This window comes from Coloeus monedula, assembly GCF_965178545.1.
Source record: "Coloeus monedula genome assembly, chromosome: 7".
NCBI lineage: Eukaryota > Metazoa > Chordata > Aves > Passeriformes > Corvidae > Coloeus > Coloeus monedula.
Window position 1 is genome coordinate 12253782 of NC_138787.1, and position 18799 is coordinate 12272580.

An 18799-nucleotide genomic window follows, 5' to 3' on the forward strand; every position below is an offset into this window, starting at 1 on the left:
AAGATCATGCGCCATTATTTTGTTCTTGCCCACTGCTCTCCATCTTAGACCAAGTCCAGGAAAACAGACATTTTAATACAATTTTGAAAAGTTTGTTTGTAATTTTGTCCCAACAGGATCACACTCCTTTCAATACACAGCATTAGATTTAAAAAGAAAAAAGAAATCTAAATTTAATGTGTATCTTCCAGAGAGCAAAATACTTGGTACTGCTGTATTTGCACATAAACAGCCTTCTTTTTGTGGAGGGAAAAAAAAAGACCTGAAATTGTTGCAGTTCAGTGCAGTTTTAAATTACTAATTATTTACAGTTCCTTTGCACTGTAGGAAATTTCCCAGAATGTCCTTCCTCCTGCATGTCAGTAGTGTCAGTCAAGAGTGCTATTGCACGCTTCTGTCTACTTGCTACTGCTGCTGGTTATAGGGAAAAGACAGAGCACAAAGCTAAAAGAGTAAAATCCTTTACCTGACTGACTGAAGTATTACACTAAAATATATTGTCTGGAACAAGGGCTGGGAGCTTAAAGCAACAGCCCATGAAGGATTTAGAAACTGTCCCAGCAAGCCGGTATTGATTAGCTCTGCTCATTAACGCCTCAGTAATCTGTACCTGGCATCTTTGCCTTTCTCTTGCAAATGAGTTCTCATTATTTGAAGAGGCCAAGTCCAAAATAGGATATAATGGTCTGAAGCAGACTGCAAGTCAGCTGGACCTTGGGCCTCCCAAGGATTACAAAGTGTACATAAAAGAATGGGCTTTGCTAAGGGGATGCCCACTGGGGCTGGGGGAAGAAGTCCAAAATGGCTCTCTTCTCTGTTCAACATCATGTGACCACAGCCTTTTTGACAGTGCTCTTTGTTGTGTTTACCCCCTAGTCTTTGTGCAAAAAAATGAAGAAAAACAAGTTACAGTAAATCCATGTTACTTAATTTCAATCAACAGCTATGTAAGGACAGAAATACTCTTTCATACCAATAGTGCTGTACCAGAAGCAGAAGAAATTGCTCCCATCTACCTTTTGGGGAGGCTGAAGAGGTTATCATTATCACAGCAGTACAAGAGCAAGCACTCCTCTAAATATGTTCTTTAATCTTCTGGGAGGGAAATGTTTCATTTATTTATGAAACTGTTCTCACCTAAGGGAAAAAACTGCGTATCTTACTTTACTCTTCTGAGAAAACTGAGTAAGGAAAATTACAATTTACATGAGAAAGTTTCATAAAACTGGTAGCATGAAATTATAGCAAAGGATGTTTTTTTAACATAACATCACTCAGAAAGATAAAGCAAAAACCAAAGATTAGGAAAAAAGTTTACGCTTTTTTTTTATTTTACAAGTATAAAAAACAGTGTTTAAAAATCAAACTCCTGGAAGATGCTCTGGAAAACCTGGCTTCTGAAGCATAAGACTTCTCTGTGACAAGTCTCAAACAACATCACAACTCCTGAAAATTCTGCATTCAATGAGCAAAGATATGATCCAGCTGAAGTAACCCTTTTTGATGGCTCTTTAAACCCCATAATCTTGGAATTATCTGACTAGTCTGAAGAATGTGTTGAGGCATTCTGTGGCTACAGAGCAAAAGGGTTGGCATGAATTGTAATGTCTTTAATGCGAACATCATTAAGAGGTCGGTAGGTTTTCTCATTCACAGGCAGCTTCTCCAGCTCATCCAGGGTCTCCAAGCCATCAATAACTCTGCAAGAAAAAGAGAAGTGCTGGAAATCCTCTTCTAATGATGATTTAAATTTCACAATTAAGGTATCTCAAAACACTTTACAGTTAAGTACCACAGGGCAAGGACCTTGCAAGCAAATGATACAAAATAAGAAAATCAAAACATTTTATGTGGCAAATAATGTACTTTGAAACAAAGTATTAAGCATCCATGACAGACTGTGAGAAAAAATACAAGCATCTGCACGTGCCCCAAAATACTCAGATCCCTCACACACTCTGACAGAGGCGTGCAGTTGGATCACTTACTTTCCAAACACCGTGTACTTCATGTCCAGGTGCGGCTGTTTGCCGTAAGTGATGAAGAACTGTGATCCATTGGTGTTGGGACCATTGTTTGCCATGGAAACCACCCCACGGACACTGTGCTGAACAAGAGGAAAAACCTCAGCATGAGTACACATCTGTGAAACCAGGACTAACCTGTGCAAAGTGCTCTATGACTTAGACCTCTTAATCAATACTATTATTAAGATCAAATCTAGGTTGCTAATATATTCTATCACAATCAGTAAGGAGCTCCTCAAAATGGCTCTTACAATGAAAAGTTACTTCTTTGCCTTCAGTGCATGAAAAACGCTGTCAGAAATTGTTTTTATTTCTGTTTTCAGTGATAAAAACCCCTCAAACCTAACTTGCCAAGCACAGAAATGCCTGTTCCTAATTTAATAATAAGCTATTGTTCTCCAACCTGTAGAGAAAATTTAGACGATAACATAAGTGCATATTGAGAGCACAGAAATACCTTTAGATATTCACTGAATTCATCTTCAAACTTCTTGCCCCAGATGCTGTTACCTCCTTTCCCAGTGCCTGACAAAGAAGCACCACAGTAGAGGTTACTGGATTTTCAGACTGAAAAATCCAGAAACTATGTTCTGTTACAACACTTTACAACAAAGACCCTAAGCAGCCTGCAATTAGTTGAGGCAGGTTCTTGACCCTGCACAGAGAAGCAACTCTATATAAGGAACCTACTAAGTAGCAGAACAAAACATATCCTCAGATTAAGTTCTGTATGAGTACGAACAGACACAACTGAATCAGCTTTTCTCCCAAACAGCTGACACTGTCTGGGATATTTTCCCCGAATGCTTTAGAGGCAGCCTTTCAGGCCAAAACCACACAAAGCACAGTAGCAACTTCTTCTTAAACAGAACCATGTTGTGGTTTAGTGGAAACAGCTCGAAAAGCTCAAGTTTATAGAATGCATGATTATTTAAAACCAGGGTAACACCTGCACTTCTGTAAGCCCACCACAGAAAACTAATCTCATAATAAAAACCTCTTATCACCAATACAATAATTATTATATTTTTACTTGACTTACATTTTGGTTTTAATACCTGTAATTCCTTTTTATTTCCCTACATTTTATTTTTATGTACATTCTTTCTATAGAAAGACCCAGACAGAAGAATTTACCTAATGGATCCCCTGTCTGAACCATGAAGCCCTTTATATTTCGGTGAAATACGCATCCATTGTAGTAGTTACTAGCACAAAGAGCCAGGAAATTCTACAAAAATCAAACAAACCATATTAACAAACAACTGAAAAATAGTATTATCTTACTAAAATGACAGCATTGGCAAGACCAAGGCTTTAACCTCTGCTTTGCTTTGTGACCATGCGAATTCCACAGAGTATTGCCACAGAATAGTCATAAACAAATCATAGCTCATAAACTCCTTTGATAGTGTCACACACACACAAAGAATAAAAAGCTTTCAGTGCAAGGTTGTCTGACTTGAGGAACAAACAAGAAGCCTAAGACATGCTCTCTTCCCATTCAACAGTTTTATTTTGCACATGTAATTTTGTAATCAATAACTTAATGCCTCAGCTTTTTCATTAAAATAGATGAAATTTATTTCAATTTAAGTTTATTGCAAAAAGTCAAAACTGGGGCCCCTGACAAACAGAGTGAGTGAGTCTCACTCTTTTAAACTAAAATTCAGTCTGTGAGGGTATGAGTAACCCATGGAAATCTGGGACTCCCACACTAGGTGCTATATTTCCCCTTAAAGGCAAAGGACACTTTGGGAGATGCTGGAACTTCAAGAGAAGCATCCATTAACTAAACCTTATCAAGTGAGAAACAGGCATCAAACTCTAGGCAGTATGACACAGTGCACAAGTTCCATGAGTGGAACAGACACTGCACCAGGTTAAAATGTTGGTATTCCATTACATGAAAAGGTGAATTGCAAAAGCCACTTCACCTCCTCCACAGTCTTCACTATTTCTACTGCTTTGTTTCACCACCAGGCACTCCTACTCCTGGTACTTGACTTACTTCACAGGTCTTTGGAGTACGCTCACAGAATAGTTCAATTTTAATATCTCCCACATCAGTATGCAGCGTGACAGCCTGAGGGAAAGACAGAAAATAACAATTAAATCAGCAATGAAATACCAACAGACTCTTCTATTTCCCAGTCCCACCCAGAAAATAAGCAAGTTTGCACTGCATATAACCATTGTTTCAGTATTTGGCCATAAGCAAGGCTACTGTCACAAACCATCCACATTTCCAGTAAAATCACCAGAAAGCACTCAGTTTCAGGACAAATCAAGTTTCCCATGGTAATGCAGTAGCTGTTTTACATTGTTACGCTCCAGAAATACATTATTCATTTGCAGACAGGACCTACTCAGACACCTGAATGTAAAGGTGAAGAATCAAGGTTGTATCTATTTTGGATGATAGTGTGGTGCACACACCTCACTGCTTTACAACCAGAGGAGCAACTGATGCCTGCAGCCTTTTGAGTGGTAAGACTAGTTCTGAATGGCAGCATATATAATCTGCCTTCCCAGACAAGCAAATCTACAAATTAACTTACTTTTCTTCAGAATTTATAAATTACCTTCATAAAATTTAAAATCAGCTACGCAGAGACCTAAGCAAATATATCTCTTCAGGCCAAATATATCACAGTGCTTCTATGGGAAGTGCTAAACTATACAAAAACAATTACTGTGGGGATAACTGTACAGAAAAACTAATAAAAATCAGCATCATGTTGATAGTGGCATACTTCTCCAAAAGTACACAAGTAAAGGAGACAGCTGCCCACAATGTCCATGAAGATGCTATAAAAGGTGTATGTACAGTTTAAGACATGTATAGTCTTATCTCTGTTTCTTGATTTGCTAAACTTTTAAAAGCCTGTGAGTGCAGAGGTTTACATATGCTGAAGCAGAGGTATGTTCTTGCAACGAGGCCAATGCTGCTGTGCCAAAAGAAGCCAAACTAGATTAACAAATACACGCCAAAGTAGCATTAAAATCCGGGACCTCTGAAGTGAAAGCATAATTCTATTTTAGACTGATGTAAATCAACCTCTTTTCCTTTTCACAGTATCTTTTTATGAGTTTGAAATTAAAACCCTAAACTTTTCATGACAAATTCCTCACAGCATCAGAGAAAGACGTGTAATCCTTTGAGATGCAGAGCAGCTATTTACCTTCCAAGAGATGACCATTTCAGAAAGAATATATAAAAAGTGCTTTCATTCTTACCATGTCTGCTTCTCAAAAATCTGGGGTAGCCTTCTATACAGCAATTTCCTGCAAAGGTAATATATGAAATTTGTTGGGGTTTTTTTTCTGTGAACCCCATTTCTTTTTTATTCTAAAATATTTCTTGGTTACATGCTTTTACACCACACGGTTCTACAGTGCCATTCGAGTGACTCTATGGCTAAATTTTTGCATTAAGCAACTACACAGCATATAAAGAATGAAAAATGAATAGAAAAAGACCACTTAGAGAAAGGAGAAGAGGGCGAAAAACACCCTTTCCTAGGATGAAAATGTATACTAAGCAATCAGTTTTTCCAAATATTATGGCAGTTGGCAGAACAGTAGATGCCAGAAATTCACAGGTAAAAGCCACACCTAACAGAAGTGTGATTTGGAGCCAATACGTGACAGCTGTAAGTGGCTGCAATAGACAGGTACCTGCATCCAAGCACAGAATCCCATTTTTTAAATCTTCATAATACTTTCAAATAAAGCGTTTAGAACGACGGTAATAAAACCGCGGCTGCATAGAAGTCAACAGATTTACGCGCTAATTTCTCCTCTATACACCCGCCCTCCCCGGTGAAGCGCCGGCCCCGTGTCCCCACTCAACCCAGCTGCCCCCCACCCAGGGCAGCCGGAGCTACCGCTCCCTCCCTGCCCGCGGTACCGCCACCGGAATGCCGCGCACAGGACGGGCGCGCTCCGCCCGCCGCCGCCCGCCGCCTCCACCGGCGAACCCTGCCCGGCGGCACCGCCCGTCCGCGGCGCCCGGAGGATGCTTTAACCTGCCGGGGCTGATGCAGAACCGGCGCCCGCCGCCGCTGAAGCGGCTCTTCTCCCGCGGGCCTCGGCTCACTGCCGGGCTGCGGAGGGGCCGCCCCCGGCCCCGCTGAGCGCGGCGGAAGCGGTGGGGCCAAGCGCAGGTCCCGCCCCGCAGCGCCGGCCCTGCTCCGGCGGGAGGTGAGCGCGGTGGCGGCCCGGCCGTGCTCTGAGGTCGCCGGTGCCCGTCGCTCCTCGGCTTGTGCGGCCGGACTCTGCGGGTCGGATTTGCCGCGGGAAGGGGGATGAAGTTTGAGCTCGGCGCGCTTGGTGCAGGGCAGCGCGGGGCGGCGTGAACGGGGCGGGACCGCGGGAGGCCCGGGGCGGGGAAGGCGCCCGGTACCGGGTGGTGCCGGGGGTAGGCGGGCGCACTGAGCCGTCGGCGTGGCAGCAACTGCAGCCCGAGCGGCCGTGGCTGCTGTTTGGGCCGGCGGGTTCCCGAGGCTCACTGCGGCCTGTGTTTGCCCCGCACAGGGCCCCGCATGCTGCTGCCGGTCCCGCCGCTGCTCCGCCCGCCTGTCCACCGCGTCCGTGCCTTGGGCCTCCCGCCCGTTCGCGCTCTCATGAACCTCCGGGAGCTCGTGTCTGCCCTGAATGACTTCGCATCCCCCGCTCTGGCTGAAAGCTGGGATAATGTGGGGTTGCTGGTGGAACCAAGTCCTCCCCACACTGTGAAAACCCTTTTCCTCACTAACGACCTCACTGAGGAGGTGATGGAAGAGGCAGTGCAGAAGAAAGCAGACCTCGTTCTTTCTTACCACCCTCCTATATTCACACCACTCAAGCGAGTAACGTGGAAAACCTGGAAGGAACGGCTGGTGGTCCGAGCCCTGGAGAACAGAATCGGGATTTATTCTCCACATACGGCGTACGATGCCATACCTCACGGAGTTAATAACTGGCTAACAAAGGGACTCGGTGAGATTCTGTTAAGAAAAAGTTATTAAAGATGTATGCTATTTTAGGTGGGATCTTTCCTTATTTTCCTTTCTTACAGCTTTTACAGGTGTGATTTGAGGACTGTTTTTTATTTTTCCCAATATTTTTATAGTACTGTTGATGCCTTTTCCTGGTCTTAAAATCAAGAGTCATACACGGTTAGAAGGGGGAAAGGGATTTTACATTGGTATTTATTTTAAGGATCCTTAGGTGCACGCATCCAGGTCATATGCATCAAAATGCACCCCGCAAAAATGCCCCCCCTAAAAGATCGGGTATAACATTATAGGTTTTACTAATTAGCATATCTATCAAAGATTCCCCAGTGAAAGGCTCAAGTGAGCCCCCCTCCCCAAGGAACCTTCCCCTGGATGGTTCTATCTTGGTTTACAGAATGTGTTCTGGAGAGGACCTTGGGGTCTGGGGCACACTGATCCCTAACTATGAAGCTTCTAAAATGTTTAGTCTCTTAGCTTGACAAACAAGTCCAAGAATGTAGGCAAAAAGCACTAAGAATACAGAAGTTGTAAAAAAGGTATAACAGGAGTATAAAAGAAAAGGCAAAAAATCGTCATAGCATCACTGTAACCTTAAACACATTTTAGGAAATTTATCTTGGTGATGTATACCAGATACAAACACAAGAGGATATTTTCAGATGCATGACTCTACTATTGGATGTATCTGGAACTGGTGGATATTTGTTGTCCACTGTGGTTGCAATGCTGAGACCCCTGACTTTAAATCCCCACCTTTGATTTATGAAGTACAAGACCTCAATGTTCACAAAGGATTTAAGCTATGTGAAATTATTTTAGATTTTTATCCTGTACTGTTGCTCACAGATGTTATCTTTTCCAGTCTGTCATACAAACCAGAAACCTCTTTCTGGTTTTGTACAATACTTAGGATAAAATTGATGGCATTAAGGATGGCAAATAATATATATCCATCAGCTTTGTTGGGCTTAAAATAGACTGTGCCTAATGGAGACAGGAGAACGAAAAGTCCTCAGGTCTGTCAGGGAAAAAGGATTTGAATGAAAAATTTGCATCTTTGTACCGCATCTCTTTAAGATATGTTCTAAATCAGTATTAGGATACTTTACCCTGCTTTATAACCCAGCAATCTTGTACTGTTTTCTCAGGTGCCTGTACTTCTGTCCCACTGCATCCATCGACTGCACCAAGCTCTCCAGCTGAAGGCACTCACCGGGTAGAATTCTGTGCAGATGCTGAGCATCTGGATGCAGTGCTGTTCAAAATCAAAGACATCCCAGAGATCTCTTGTCTCACTACTCTCCCAGCCAGGTATCTCTAACGTTGTATTCTTTCTGTTGTTTGAAACATTAAGTTGCTGTAATTGTATTTTACAGTTCTAATCATTTTGTTCCTCTATGCACTGCTGCTGTATTTTTCAGCAATGAGAAACTCAAGGAATAATAGTCCCTTTCTGATCAATCTATGTCATGCTAAATGGTAATAGCGACTCAAGTCTAGCATCACATAGATGAGAGGTGTTAGAGTATAAACAGGAAATTTGTTGAGGACAGTTGAGTTAAATGCCCATATTTGTTTCTTCCAAGACAGTGGACAAGTCTAGGCTATTACAGTGCTACCTTATTTTCCTTTCTCAGTGGTAGAACAGCCACTGGGATAGAACGATAATAATTACAGTGCCGAAATTTTATCTAGTTATTTAGCAAGCACCAAGCATGTCTTTCCTCAGGGTTGAAGGTGAGGAGCAAACACGAGTCAGTTTGAACTGCTCTCAGAAAGCACTGCTGGAGGTGGTGGCATTATTGTCCCAGAACAGCCTTCTTCATCACAAGACCGAGATTCTCTTGCTACAAAAGGTAACAAGATCACATACTATGTCCTGTCAATGAATTACTTGTGTGAGCTGAGTACCCTAAACAGCGAAATGCAGTAGTGAGTGGTATCCCAGCTTTCCAATCCTACCTCACTGCTCTGAAATACTGGCATATGGGGATTTGAAGCCACACATATTTTCCAAAGCAATGCATCTATGTGGTCTGTACTAATTCTTAAATCAGTTCCAATAGGTGGCGTAGCTCGTATGTTACATTTGAGAACATCATACACATATTTTTTTGTAACTGTAAATTTACAAAATTTAAAAAAAAAAACATTGTAAATTTTTTTCAGAGATGTTCCTGCATGCCCGATATATTCATCCTTCTGTGGTGTGGAAAGCAATGCAAGCATCTGGAGTCAGCTTTCTCACAGTAATTTTGGTTTGTTTTCAGCCTCCTCTTCCCCATACTGGAATGGGACGCCTGTGCACCCTGAGCGAGCCAGCCTCCTTGTCAGACATAATCGAGCGTATCAAAGGCCACCTGCAGCTACCCCACGTCCGCGTAGCCGTGGGAACGGGCAGGACACTCGGTACATGGGCCTGCGAGCCAGACTGCCTGCTAGGACAGGCACTGCAGGAACACAGGGAGCATGAGTGTGTGCATTACACTGGGAAACTGTCTTTAGCAGGTTTACTTCCAAGTACTATGAAGCACTGTTAAGAAACAGCATCCTAGAATTTACAGTCATATGAAAAGAATCTCATCTGTATTTTTAATGGGATTCTCTATTATGCTGGTTGATGTGGTGAAGAAGGGACAGCACAAGTTGAATGAAAGATAGCCTTTTTTGTAATTTATATAATGACTAAGATTTTTTTTTTCCTGCCCAGGATATCAGGCACAAAGGTGCACTGTTTGATTGTATGCTCCCTTTTGTGACTGAATGTTAAAATTCAGAGCACTTTAGGAGTAAGACACTTTATGGTATCCTTATGAACACCTAACCATGGTTTTGATGAAAGATAAGGCAAAGAAGGGGAACTAGCTCAAACAATGGGGTCATTAGTAAGATGTGGAGTAAACATCCTCTTATCCCAACTACCTATCCTAATCTCCAAGGAGCACAGCTACTAGAATTTGTGAGAGCAAATTTGTTGAGAACTCTTTGTAACTTAGGAGGCAGAAGTCTTATCAGAAGCTGACAATTGCACTAAAAAATACCCAACTACTTCAAAGCCTCTACGGTGTGGCATTGAAGTGGTGTGACTCCACTTAAATCAACAGTAATTGCAAGGCAACATACTGTAAAACCTTAACAGGTTTTGAAAACTCCCTGTGTTGTGTGTCCCCTCTCCTTAGCGAATGTAATGTGTATGAAGAATTAAAATTCATGTCACTGTCACATATATAGTAGCTTGGAATTAGCAGTCATAGCAAATGGACAAATTTTTATTTGCATGGAGCAGCTTTCTGCTTGCATTAAGACTGGCCTTCTGAGAGCTGTTAAGTTAGGAACCAGTATATCTCAGAGGCAAAATGCTGCCTTAGTGGCATCATTAGTTGGGAAACGAGTGATGGTGGAACACAAGAGTCCTGGAAAGAGTAGCAGCCTATTAAAGGGTTTGGAAACCTAACTAGCACCTCACTAGGGGAAAGGTAGCCATTAGCCAGCCTCTCTGCTGGAGTTTTCTGCAAAGTTTCCTGCCCCTTGAAAAAAGTCTACCTATCACAGAGGATTTCACTGTATTGTCAGAGATGTTACAGGCCCATGACTTTCAAACTGACAGATGTGTCTCTTCTTCCAACAAATTTACATTGACCCTAAAATCAAGGTAGTAGTTAACTGAAACAATTACTAGCAATACAGACATGAGGGCTGAACAAAGGGGAAGGAGTTTAACTGTGGCACCTTTTATCCTGCAGCATCACCAGTGAAGAAAGCTGCTCTGTGTGCTGGTTCTGGGAGCAGTGTCCTGAAGGGAGCAGAAGCTGACCTCTATCTCACAGGTAGTAGATTGCTCATTATCTCATTGTCTTTATAAAAATAGTCATTAGAAAAAAAACCAAACAAACAAACCTTAGCAAAAAACAAGAGGGTTGACTGGCTGTTGAAAGATTTGGCCAGAAAGAATTACCTGTTATTTATAATTGAGAATCAATCAGTTACTTATTGGAATGACAGACTAACATTAAAGTAGATATAACGTGGATCAAATGGCAGTGTGGCACAGTGAAAGATACTTGAATTAAAACATTGCTCTACAGCATTTATTTCAATACAAAATTAGTGTTGATGGCAGTGAGTTGTAACTTCCAGTGTGTTTCTCCTTTGGCAACATCTATTTTCTCCATTCCCTATAGAATTCCCTAATGGAAAACAGAATATAATATAGTCTACAGAACCTTCCAAAGAAACTCCATAGCATGTCTGACCAAAGGGACACTTAGTCCATTATTCTCTCTTCCAACAGTGGGATAGCTATTCCCTGTGGCTCAACAATGTGACAGCTGCCTTGCATTCTGTAGGAACCACTGCTCCTTCTCCCCCTTAAGTGTAGCCCTGCAGAGCTGACCCTCAGGCTTCCCAATTGCTTTCCTCCATCCTCTTCCAGACCATGATGAGCATTTTTATTTTCTGCCCAAATTGGCAGAATTTATGACTATTCAAAGATGGCAAGGAATTTCTGTCGTTTTGTCTCAGCTGTATACAGAGATACCAGCTGAAAGTCTAAAAGAACCCTGGAGCAGGAGTGTTCCATGTTCCTACTGAGCAGGTGGTGTTGCATTTCCGCTTACAGACTATATTCCATTACATCGCTGCAGCTTTTAGCTAAGATTCTCCATACATTGCAGAGACCTGGTTACCTGAACTGTACCATTAGTGATCTACATGACATTTCTTTCTCAAAATGGCAGGAGAGATGTCCCACCATGATGTGCTGGATGCAGTTGCCAATGGGATAAGTGTTATTCTGTGCGAGCACAGTAACACTGAGCGAGGCTTCTTGTCAGAGCTGCGTGACGCACTCGTGATCCACCTACAGAACAAAATCAACATCATTGTGTCTGAGAAAGACAGAGATCCTCTCCAGGTGGCATAGGGGGAAAAAAATTGGAGAGAGAAAATACAGTTAATTGTGGTATCTTGCACAGACATATCCACCTGCAGAGCTTAATGAAGGTGCTTAATGAAGGTCCAGTACAGAATGATTGTATTATATGGTTCCTCAAAGTTTGGGGTATATTTTGTTATGTTAGAAAAATAAATGTTTGTTTTGGAATACCAAAAGCTCATTTACTCAATTACTGGACTGCACTTGAATAAATTTACTGTTACTGCTTAATGTTATTAGATACATTTGATAACCATGATACTCAATGATTGGTTTGGGTAAAATATATAAAACCTGACTTATCTCTGGATTTAAACTTATGTATCAGTTCTACCCTACTGCAGCTATGTCAAATCATGTCAGTGCAAGTCACTGATATTTTACCTCATAAATTTCAGAAATAGTTAAGGAAAGGATGGAGATCAACTGTTTGCATGAACAGTTTTACTAAGGCACCACTCAGATGCAAATAGAGAACAAAGCAAGTTGTTGGTGTGGATGCTAGCAAGGGCTAGCAGAGGAATCTTCCTGTGAAACTTTTCTTTCTCATAAGAAAGCAGTTAGAGAAATCCAGCTTCTCACAGCTTCTCCGTGAAAGCTTTTGTTCTCATGCAAACTGGATGGACAACAGTTTGAGAGAATGTAAACCATTTCTACACCTGCAAGTTGTTGTGAGAACAGTGGAATTGTTTTCAGTCTTGTGAGAATAATATCTGGAAATGGGTGTCTTACTGCTCAGCCTATCACCTTGGGAGGTGGTGAGTCAATAGGCCAATCATGTAATTTCTCTTTTGTGAACCATGCTATAAAAGGTATGGGTGATTAAACGAGGTCGCTTCGGCCATATCATCTGACCTGGACTTATGTCGTGATTTCGCCGTTCTCTGGGGGATAACAGCAACATCTGGTGACCAAGCGACGTGTACCGAAGACCACAAACTGGACTTTAGAAAGGTGCGTGCCACCCTCCCAACTCCGGCTGGCCTCCCTCTGGGGCCGCGCGGAACACAGACTGAGCCATGGAGCAGAAATCCTCTTGGAACTGCGCGGTATTTTCCACCTTCAAGTCTGTGATACTGACCGCTGGAGCTACCGTAGGAGATGGCGAGCTCGCTGCGTTACTGGACTGGTTGCTTCTGCATGGATATTATGCGGAGACTGATAGTGACTTGACCTCGGAAGCCTGGAGACGGCTGGGAGACGCGGTACTCCGGGAGTTCGCAGCCGGTAACGCCGAGGTGCCTGAGTTATTACGCACCTGGGGGGTTTTACACGATATACTGCAGATATGGACAGAAAGACGGGATAGTGCAGCTAACTCAGGCTCTGATGAGTCTGAAGTTATGTGCTTTCCCAGCTCGGGGGAGGCGCCCCGAGTAGTGCGGGCGCCCCGAGTAGCGCGGGGTAGCATGGTAGAATCACTCCCGGTATCGCCTCGGAGGGAGACTAAGGGTTATCCCTGTCCTCGCAGATACGTTCTTTCGAGGGGTTGTTCACCGATAGCGTCCGCGGCTTCTCAGTCTGCCGCGGGGCCAGCGCTGTTGTCTGCGGCAGCGCAGCTCGCTGCACCCTTGTTACAGGGACAGTCCGCATTCCCGACCGCGGGCGGGGTGTCTTGGCCCCCCACGCCCACACGTTCAGGGTCTCAGGGCCCCCGTCCGGCTCCTGTGCGGCTCGGATATCCTACGGCCGGGGACTCCGCAGCACAGTCGCGGCAGCGGCCGAGTTCCCCGATTCCTGTCTCTATGGGGGAACAAATCTTGGCAGCGCTGCAGGACATAAAATTGGAGCTCGCAGCACAGCCGGGGATTATAGCAGAGGCGGCTATTGCTGCGCTGGGGCGGGAGCCGGGGCAGATAGTCCCGGTGCCGGAACCGGGCGCAGCGCCAGACAGAGCGCACCGCCGCAGCCGGCAGCGCCTCCGAGAGCCCCGGCCGTACCGCCGGAACCGGCCGCGCCGCCAGAGCAGGGTGCGGCGCTGGCGGTCCCGGCGCCTGAGCCTGCCCGGGAGTCCGCGGCGTCCATGGCACTGGGCACCGCCTCTCCTGCGTCGCTGCGCGGGTCGGAGGCGTCCAGGGCACTGGGCACCGCCCCGCCTGCGCCTGGGCGGCAGCGGCCTCTGATTCGGCTGCAACGTTGCCGGCCCCACTGCCGCGTGCGGCGGCCCTTACTCCTCTCCCCGCCGCGCCGCCTGACGCTGCTTCAGCTTCCGCTGCTGTCCCAGCCGCGAATCCAGCCCTTGTAGTTACCCCGTCTACTGGCCCGGAGTTGCTGTGCCAGTCTCCAGAGGGTTTGGCTGATAACACCCCTGGATGACGAGATAAGCTCCGTTGCTATGGAGACGTCCGCTTCCCGGTGGGAGTCCGTGGCAGAGCGGCGCCGGCAGCGAGCGATGCAGCGAGCTCGCAGCTGTCCTTGTGCTTCTCCGGGCTGCGATGACACTCTCGGTCCCAGAAATCCGAGACGGGCTTGGGAAGAGATTAAAAGATGTGCCTTGCGAGACGGGGCCTGGGAGGTGCTGGAAAGACTTGGGATGCCTGCTGGGCAGACGGCACCTGAGCGATCTGCTGCCTTATCTGATGATAGTATGCAGGAAGATCAAAGAGATGCAACAATGAAGCCAGCTAGTGGCGACACAGAGGGTGCTGTCCAGGCTTTCCCAGTGCAGAAAGCTCCTCCTAACTCAGGCCAGGCTGACAAGCACGAGAGTATTGCTTGGGAGGTGCTCCAGGATTTGCAGAATAAGGTTGCTCAGTATGGATTAAGTTCCCCTCAAGTCATGCAGGTAATTAGAGTGCTGAATACTGATCTGCTTTCTCCATTTGATATTAAACATTTAGGTCAGGTTTTATTCCAGCCTATACAATATTCAGTTTTTGAAGCCAGTGGGAGAAGATTGGCTGAGAAGGCCGTAGCTGGGAATATGCAATTGCCTCAAACTGATCCCAGGCGTTTAGTTCCTGTGGATGGTTTTCTGGGGATCAATGAATTTTGGGACCCTGATGTTCAGGCTACCTGGCATCCCCAGATCCTGGAACAAATTCAGAAGGTTGGCATGGCAGCTTTGCTAGAAAGTTTGGATACAGCTGCTCCAAAGACGCGATATACGAAGGTATTTCAGGGGCCGAAAGAGAACTTTCTTCTTTTGTAGAAAGGCTTGCTGGAGCCTTAGAGCAGCAAGTAGAGGATGACACCATGAGACAGATGTTGTGCAGGCAGCTGGCAAGAGATAATGTGAATGATGAATGCAGAAAGATCATAGATGCTTTGCCTGGAGAACCCATAGTAGCACAAATGGTTGATGCCTGTGCTAAGGTGGGATCTGGAGAATTTAAGTCTGCTCTAGCAGCAGCCCTGCAGCCTCCTCAAGTAAAGTCTGGTGGACTAAGAAAGAAACCTAAGGTTGAGGAAAAGCAGAAACAGGTTAAGAAGACAGGGAAGGAAAGAGGAGGATTGATCACTGCAAGCGATGCAGGAGGTCAGGTCATTCTTCAGACCACATGTCTACTGACAGGTACACCAGGGAAAAAACTCGCTAAGGAGCGCATGGGGAAATTGCACTCAGATACAAATGTTTCCCCAGGCTCCTCCGATGCAGGCATACTCAGCCAGCTGCAGCCAGCACCCGGGGTTCAGCCGGGGTGGATGTACATACCGCAGCAACAGTCGTCTTAGACTCCACTCGGGTTTATAGGGTTCCCTTGGATGCACATGGACCCCTAGGGCAAGGCCTGAGTGCATTGCTCGTAGGTAGGTCTAGTACTACCGTTCAGGGGATCCATGTACACCTCGGAGTTATAGATGCTGACTATACAGGTCAGATTTGTGCTATGGTTTCCACACCCTCCCCTCCTCTTACTATTCCTGAAAAGACCAGAATTGCTCAACTTGTGCCCTTTAAGTCATGTGTTCCTAGAGCAGAACAACACAGTCGCAGAGATGGTGGCTTTGGATCCATGGGACCCATCTGCAGCCAAGCGCTGCAGATGACATGTACGCTGTGCCTGCCAAATGCCCAGCTGCCCGAGATCCAGCTCCGAGGTTTGATCAACACGGATGCTGATGTGACAATTATCTCCTTCTCTGTGTGGCCTGCCACGTGGCCTCTGGCCCCTGTGGGGTCAGCCATCACAGGGTTGGGAGGAACCACAAAGAGCTATTTAAGTGAACTCCCTGTGCTGGTGAAAAATGCAGAGGGGCAAACCGCTCTGGTTCGGCCCTATGTCACTGCAGCTTCGCTTAACCTCTGGGGGTGGGATGTGTTGGCAGCCTGGGCGGTATGGATTGGGATGAATTTTTGATGGGGGCCGCTGTGCTGAAGGGCACAGTGTATCTATGCTGCCTTTGCGGTGGCTAGTACGCAAATCCATCTGGATTCCTCGGTGGCCCCTGAAAGAAGAGAAATTAGTTGCCCTTTGCCAGTTAGTCCAGGAACAATTACAACAGGGGCATCTTGAGCCTTCTACTAGTCCCTGGAACACTCCTGGTTTTGTAATTAGGAAAAATCAGGGAAATGGAGGTTGCTGCAGGATCTCCGACAAGTCAATGCAGTGATGGAAAGTATGGGGTCATTGCAACCTGGCATGCCCTCACCCACCATGTGGGAAATCCTGATCATTGATTTGAAGGATTGTTTTTTCACTATTCCTTTGCATCCTAATGACAAGCAAAAATTTGCTTTTACTGTGCCTGCAGTTAACAATGCTGAACCTGCAAAGAGGTATCAATAGAAGCTTCTACCTCAGGGCATGAAGAACAGCCCGACTATCTGCCAATGGTATGTCGCTCAGGCTTTGTCCGGAGTCCGTGAGCAGTTTCCTGAGGCATGCTGCTACCGTTACATGGATGATATCCTGGTGGCAGCAAATTCAAACAATCCTGTTATTTTGAATCATTTTCTCTCATTGCAGTCTGCAGGCGAGATGCACCTACCTCGAGCGAGTCTGGGTACGGGACCTCCTCACTAAGCAGTGGGAAGGCCCACACGAGCTCATTGCTTGGGGTCGTGGGTATGCTTGCGTTTCCACAGATACTGGGGTACGATGGCTACCTGTGAGCTGCGTTCTCCCTGACCTGTGGCACCAGAAGCAGAACAGGCAACCTCCAAGGCAACCCTCAAATGATGACCAGAATGCAGATCAACCACTGAATGATTCTTCAGATGATGACCAGGATGTTGACCCTCAGCCTGGTCCTTCTACAAGCAGAGACTGAATTTTAACAGAGACTGAATTTTAAGTTTCTTGTGTTATGGAGTCAGAATGTTACGCAGAATATAGAGCCCTTAAGGCTATTCAGAATTAATGACTGGACGTATAGCTGGGTTCACTAGATGTATTTCTCATGGCATTGCTGAAGAATTCCTCTGCCTGCCTTAAATTAGTATCTGGTTTGGAGTATGTTTGGTAACTGGCCATTACTAAACAGACCCCTTACGCTGTGTTTGTTCTCCTTGCTGCACAGGATCCCGCAGAGGATTACAAACGCGACCTTTCGGTCCTTTTAAAACAAAAAGGGGGAATTGTGGATGCTAGCAAGGGCTAGCAGAGGAATCTTCCCGTGAAACTTTTCCTTCTCATAAGAAAGCAGTTAGAGAAATCCAGCTTCTCACAGCTTCTCCGTGAAAGCTTTCATTCTCATGCAAACTGGATGGACAACAGTTTGAGAGAATGTAAACCATTTCTACACCTGCAAGTTGTTTTGAGAACTGTGAAAATTATTTTCCTTCTCTAAGAATAATATTTGGAAATGGGTGTCTTACTGCTCCACCTATCACCTTGGGAGGTGGTGAGTCAATAGGCCAATCATGTAACTTCTCTTTTGTGAACCATGCTATAAAAGGTATGGGTGATTAAACGAGGTCGCTTTGGCCATATCATCTGACCTGGACTTATGTCGTGATTTCGCTGTTCTCTGGGGGTAACAGCGACAGTTGGTTCTAGTAATTCAACTGCATGATCTACCACTAATGCAGCTTTAAGGCTTTTCAATAGAGGGACTCTCAATTAAAAAAAGCTTTGGAAGGTTAAAACTCAATTCCTTAACAAAGCTGTAAATTCATGTGCCTTTGTTATTTTCTTTTAAAAACAGTTTCTGTAACTGTGGTTTTTAATTACAGGATTACTAAAACTGAACAAGTAGTATTTTCACCACTGAGTTTTATTTTCCAAGTTAGTTTTTTCTGTTGTGACATTTTTTTAAAGAAAAAGAAAACTCACAGTATCATACCCTACCATCTCTGGATGACAAATATTTCATTAGAAATTTGGAAAGATCTTAGCACTATCCTTTTAAGTTAATAAAAGTGGCTCATCAAGCAATGTCTCTATCTAATAATTGCACGTCTTGTTCCACTTAAATGTAAGTGGAAAGAGATGACTGGTGGTATTATCTGAAGCTACCTAGGCTATATAAAGGTCATCATTCTTACCAATACCATGAAGGCACCTCAGTATGCTGCGAATTGAGAAGTAATTTCTTCTTTCCCAAGTAAAGGACCTATATGAAGAATCAAGCTGCTGGTGGGGTAAGTAGATGCTCTGGGTTTCTAATACAAAAATCAGGCCATACATCCCTCTTCTGTCAGTGAGGAGCAGATGAGGTAACTATCACTCCATGGGATGTTTTGGTTCTCTTCAAAAGCTATATACTGATATTAAAAGGCAGGCAAACAATTCTTGATTTTGGTATAAGAAACTATGTAAAATATTTCTACTAACTAGTTTGAAATCTTCTGTGCAGATATTTGACATAACAATGAAAATGAAGATTTTGCATAATTGCCACAAGGATCTCTATCTTCCTATAACATAAAAAGATTGTGGAAGACAAGACAA

At 44.6% G+C, this 18799-nt stretch overlaps 2 protein-coding genes across 7 annotated transcripts; one reads left to right on the forward strand and one right to left on the reverse strand.

Annotated features, from left to right (window-relative positions):
* Positions 1-1301: 1301 nt before the first annotated feature.
* On the reverse strand, positions 1302-6166 carry PPIL3 (peptidylprolyl isomerase like 3). 4 transcript variants are annotated; one of them, XM_082284757.1, is made up of 7 exons: positions 6059-6166; positions 5268-5315; positions 4039-4113; positions 3165-3258; positions 2485-2552; positions 1989-2107; positions 1302-1700 (listed from the first exon to the last, which is right to left on the reverse strand). In XM_082284757.1, exons 2-7 carry the CDS (start codon positions 5268-5270, stop codon positions 1574-1576), a joined length of 486 nt encoding a protein of 161 aa, XP_082140883.1. In that variant the 5' UTR covers positions 5271-5315; positions 6059-6166; the 3' UTR covers positions 1302-1573. The 4 variants fall into 4 exon arrangements, with proteins under 4 accessions (XP_082140883.1, XP_082140882.1, XP_082140885.1 ...); XM_082284756.1 differs by having other exon boundaries at positions 5962-6149; XM_082284759.1 differs by having other exon boundaries at positions 5947-6149.
* Positions 6167-6213: 47 nt separating this feature from the next.
* NIF3L1 (NGG1 interacting factor 3 like 1) lies at positions 6214-12817 on the forward strand. 3 transcript variants are annotated; one of them, XM_082284803.1, is made up of 7 exons: positions 6214-6233; positions 6567-7010; positions 8179-8341; positions 8760-8886; positions 9301-9439; positions 10774-10857; positions 11767-12817. In XM_082284803.1, exons 2-7 carry the CDS (start codon positions 6575-6577, stop codon positions 11949-11951), a joined length of 1134 nt encoding a protein of 377 aa, XP_082140929.1. In that variant the 5' UTR covers positions 6214-6233; positions 6567-6574; the 3' UTR covers positions 11952-12817. The 3 variants fall into 3 exon arrangements, with proteins under 3 accessions (XP_082140929.1, XP_082140928.1, XP_082140930.1); XM_082284802.1 differs by having other exon boundaries at positions 6220-6369; XM_082284804.1 differs by having other exon boundaries at positions 6220-6313.
* The last annotated feature ends 5982 nt before the right edge of the window (positions 12818-18799 follow it).